Source organism: Salarias fasciatus, chromosome 1, assembly GCF_902148845.1.
Source record: "Salarias fasciatus chromosome 1, fSalaFa1.1, whole genome shotgun sequence".
Lineage (NCBI taxonomy): Eukaryota > Metazoa > Chordata > Actinopteri > Blenniiformes > Blenniidae > Salarias > Salarias fasciatus.
Window position 1 is genome coordinate 38,879,305 of NC_043745.1, and position 4,640 is coordinate 38,883,944.

Sequence of the window (4,640 nt, forward strand, 5' to 3'; positions counted from 1 at the left end):
AAGGCGGATTTGCATGAAAACAGCGGCGCTCATTATCCGCTCCTGCATTCCCAGAAAATTGCGGCGTAATTAAGAATAATTTCAGCTGTTTTCACTTCAGCTCACAGAAAAACCTGGAGATGAAACGCGACGACTAAAAGCTCCCGGATTATTGTTTCTGTTTCCAGGGTGAAATTAAAGGCTTAAATTAGATTAGAGCCACAAACACTTCAGATTCTCTCATCGTGATCGATAAGTATTAAAACAGAATCTGCTCGGAGCAGAAGTGAGAATGAAACAGATGAAAACTGAAGGAAACTGTTCCACGTTTTATTCTGAGGCCTGGAAGTGTTTCTCACTCCCCTCAAACAATTTTATCATTAACATTTAGATCCAATTCCCGGGATTTAGATTTATTCCTGTGTCAGTTATAGTTTCCACATGAAGCATTATTCATATTTATGTACATAACTTTAATCTCTTTTTGTATTTTACAGGTTGATGTTAAATTTTACGTGACCATAATATTTATGGGCCTAAAGTCTTTGTTAAAAGCAGCTTGAGTTCATATTTTAACACTTTATTCTTTTTTTTCTCCCGAATTCTCAATAAATCATTAAATAATTTTTTTTTATAAACAACTGAATTTCTCTCTGGTGAGGAAAGTTTGTTCTATTCTGATATTTCTGCTGGATGTGCTTCTTCTACAAATATATCAAGACGCGTGATAATTATGGGGTTTTGCGTGTGTGTGTGTGTGTGTGTGTGTGTGTGTGTGTGTGTGTGTGTGTGTGTGTGCGTGTGATGAGCAGTTTATTCTTTGTGAACCATAAATGCTTTACAGTTGTGAATCTCGTCCTCTGAGCTTCAGCCTGATGCTGATTATTTCTCCTGACATTAGAGGATCAGAAACTGGATTCCAGAATAAAAATAAATAAATAAAAAAAACAACCAATAAACAATAAATGAGTCAAATTAAATGTAAATAAATTAAACTGCGACGAGTCCAAATGTTGGAGTTTAGATTTGAACTTGAGTATCGATGAGCAGAGAGAGAAGAGCTGCGATGAACTGAACTTTGACTCAAATTGAAACTCTGATCTGGACTGACCGGGACCGTCTGAACCGGTCTGATGTGGTCCAGTCCGGATTCGAACCGTACCTCCAGTGGCGGGGAGCCGTGCAGCAGCGGTCTGTCCTCCTCTGGGCTCTCGGGGGACCCCGCCGCGGCCGTGCCGGTCCCGTCCCCCGGGCTGGACGCCTCGGGCTCCCGGCTCTCCTCGGTCCCGGGGGACACCCGGTCCTCCTCCCCCGGAGAGATCCGGACCGGGTCCTCGTCGTCCTGCCCCCGGTTGGACTCCACGTCCACGTCCGGGTCGTCGTCCTCGTCGTCGTCCGCCGCGCTGTCCCGGTCCGGGGACGCGGACCTGTAGCTGGAGCTCTCGCTGATAAAATCCGGGGACAGGTACCCGGGCCGCGCGGCCCCGAACCCGTCCCGGTTCCCGTACAGCTTGGCGATGGTCTCCGCGTCCTTGACGACCGGCCGGAAGGCGGAGATGTAGCTGATCTTCCGGTGCGGGGCCTCGTCCGAGGACCGGTCCTCAGAGTGCGAGCTCCCGCAGCGCTCCGCGGCCTCCTGCGCGTGCGGCTGGCTCGAGTCTTTGGGCGTGTGCGCGCCCCGGTCGCCCTGGTCCGACGGGTCCAGCTCGGCCTGGCGGACGACCGGCAGCTCCGGGACCGGTTTGGGCGGGGAGCCCGGGTAGGGCGGCATGGGCAGGCCTCCGGGCGCGGGCCAGAAGACCGGGAAGGCCGGGTACAGCGCGTCCTTGGCGCCGGGCCAGAAGACCCCCGGGACGCCGGGCTTGGCGGGGTCCGGGACCGGGTCGCTCTTCTTCGGGCACAGGCCGTAGCCCGGGAATCCGTACGGGTGGTGCGGGAAGAGCGGCGGCGGCAGCTTCTGCAGCAGGCCGAAGCTCTTGCTGGGCACCGGGATGACCGGGTAGGAGCGCGCGCCGCCCGGCAGGCTGAGGCCCGCGCCCGCCCCCGCCCCCGCGCCCGCGCCCGCCGCGTCCTCGTCGCAGCGCAGCGCCTTGTGCGGGACGTCCGGGGAGCCGCAGGCGGGCGGCAGACCGGCGGCCTGCGCCTTCATCCCGCCGCCGCCCAGCGGCAGCGTCCGCTTCCGGCTGCCGCCGTTGAACATGGCCTTGACGTCCTCCCACGCGTGGCTCACGTCCTCCGACGGCTTCTTCTCCGTCAGCCGCAGGTGGCGCCGCCACGAGTTGAAGTTGGCGGCGTCCGGCTGCAGGTACTTGGACTCGGGCGCGCGGTGCGAGTGGAAGATGAACTTGTTGGGGGAGAAGTACATGCTGCAGAACGCGCACTTGATGCACTTGGCGCGCGAGCTGTTGTAGCGCGCGGGGATGAAGCTGCCGCGGCAGCCCCACGCGCAATCGTGCGACACGTCGAAGGCGAAGTTCTCCGGCAGCTTGGGCGGGCTGTGCGCGCCCAGGAACGACTTGCACAGCCGCTCGGCCTCGCGCTTGGTGATCATCCCGCAGCGGCGCGACGAGATGGGCATGGCGCCCGCGCGCCGCAGCAGCTCCAGCTGCACCGGCGTGCACTGCACGCACGTGATGCCCAGCGCCACGCGCCGGTTGTGGATCTCGTTGTACGAGTAGTTCTTGAGCAGCGTGTTGGAGATCTGCGCGAGGCACAGCCGCTCCTTGCCGTCGATGACCAGCGACACGATGGGCACGCCGTACAGCGACGTCTCGCTCACGTGGTTCGGTTTGAGGGACCCGGAACCGGAGAAGCCCGGCGCGTCCTGCTTCGCACCGGGAGGGGAGGCGGCGTCCCGTCCCGGGTCTCCAGGCGGCCCGGGAATCGACTCCATCCCTGGAGGTCTGGGAGAGAGAGAGGGAGAGAGAGAGAGAGAGAGAGAGAGAGAGAGAGAGAGAGAGAGAGAGAGAGAGCGAGAGAGAGAGAGAGAGAGAGAGATTGAGCTGAATCTGACAGGAAAACACGGCGAAAGGATCAATTCCAGACTCTTCTCAAATGATGCAGTGAGGCGGAAAAGGGAGGAAATAAAGTCTTAAAGTCAATAAAATCAAATCATCTGAAATGAAGTTGATTAGAAAATATGTTCAAAAAGAATCAACTGAAAAAATAAAGTCCAAAATATTTCAAAACGTCATTAAAATGATTAAGAACACGTAAAAAAAAAAGATCGGGTGAAATAATAAAAAATATTTATGAAGGAGTTTATAAGACAACATTTAAAAAGACGCAATAAATATTGGATGAAAGTCAAAGAATCGATCAAATCATCTGAAATGAAGCAGGTGATCAGAGAGGACGACGAAAAGAGAGCAAACCATTTAATAAAGTCCAAAATATTCATACAAATAACATTTCAATTGATTCCATATAATGCAGTAAATCTGCAGTAGTTATTCTAAAAAAACATCCATTATTATCAATTATTATCGAGGTGGAAGCTGCAGGAAATTTATAGGAAACGATTAGTTTATTCGGCGTAACAATAATAATAAAAAAAAAAAAAAAAAAAAAAAAATAATAATAATAATAATAATAATAATAATAATAATAATAATAATAATAATAATAATAATAATTAAATGTTTTTAAATATTTTGTATTATAGTAAATAATTATATGAAACGTTTAGATATTTAAACATTTAAAGGTCTTCCTCTCGTCAGGCCGCAGGTGAGCTGCTCTCCTGGTTTCCTGCTGGACAGCAGACTCAGATCATCAGAAGCGGGACCTGAACCCGGCTCCAGGACAGCCCCTCCTGACTCCACTCAGCTCCAAATCGGCTCAGCTGGAGCGGAGCAGATAAGATCCTTAGCGGGATCAGGGCAGAAGGGAAATGCCGCCTGAGCTGCGCCAAATGCGCTTACCGGAGAGGAAAAGAAGCTCCTTAAGCCGCTTTCCCCGGTAATTAGGCGGATCCGAGCGTGCGTCTTCCCATTGTTAATAAAAGACCAGCCCTATATATAATTAAAGCTTAGCCTCGGAACCGGGCCGGCTCGCGCGGGGCCTCTCGCACGTTCACCTGCGCCGAGACTTACTTTTTACTTTGCGCCGCGGAGGCCGCACAAGAGGCGCAAGCGGCGCGCCCGTTTCCGAGTCCCGTGCTTCATCCCCGAATCACGCGCCGCATTTAAAATCGAACGTCTCGCGCACAATAAAAATAAATAACAGGAATTTAATCAGAAAGGTGTGAAACGAACGTACCTTCCGCTCGTGCGCGCAGGGTTCCGCCCGGACCGGACAGAGGAGTGAGGAGAGAGGAGTGAGGAGTGAGGCCCGGGGAGTGCACCGCGGAGAGCCGCCGGTCGGCTGGAGGAGCGGAGAGGCTGGAACTCACTTTATTTCAGCGCAGAGCGCGCGCACGAACACAGCAGCTCCATCCCGTCGGAGCCCCGGGAGGTGAATGTCTGCGCGGAGACAGGAAACACATGGCAGCTCCCCCTCCCCCTCCCCTCCCTGTCACTGCCGTGTCCTCACTCCCTCCCTCTCTCTCTCTCTCTCTCTCTCTCTCTCTCTCTCTCTCTCTCTCTCTCTCTCTCTCTCAGCTCAGACACGCAAACTTGCCCAAATTTACGCACAACTACGCCCCGAACACTCAGGCTTGA

At 53.2% G+C, this 4,640-nt stretch overlaps 1 protein-coding gene across 1 annotated transcript in view; it reads right to left on the minus strand.

Moving 5' to 3' along the window:
* The window catches only part of LOC115400351 (SKI family transcriptional corepressor 1 homolog-B-like), a 12,649-nt gene extending 8,371 nt beyond the window's left edge, over positions 1-4,278 (minus strand). The window contains exons 1-2 of the mRNA XM_030108206.1: positions 4,240-4,278; positions 1,142-2,882 (exon numbers count right to left, since the gene is read on the minus strand). Coding sequence (XP_029964066.1) covers positions 1,142-2,872 — 1,731 coding nt within the window. The 5' untranslated portion in view covers positions 2,873-2,882; positions 4,240-4,278. The remainder of the gene's footprint in view (positions 1-1,141; positions 2,883-4,239) is intronic.
* Between the last annotated feature and the right edge of the window lie 362 nt (positions 4,279-4,640).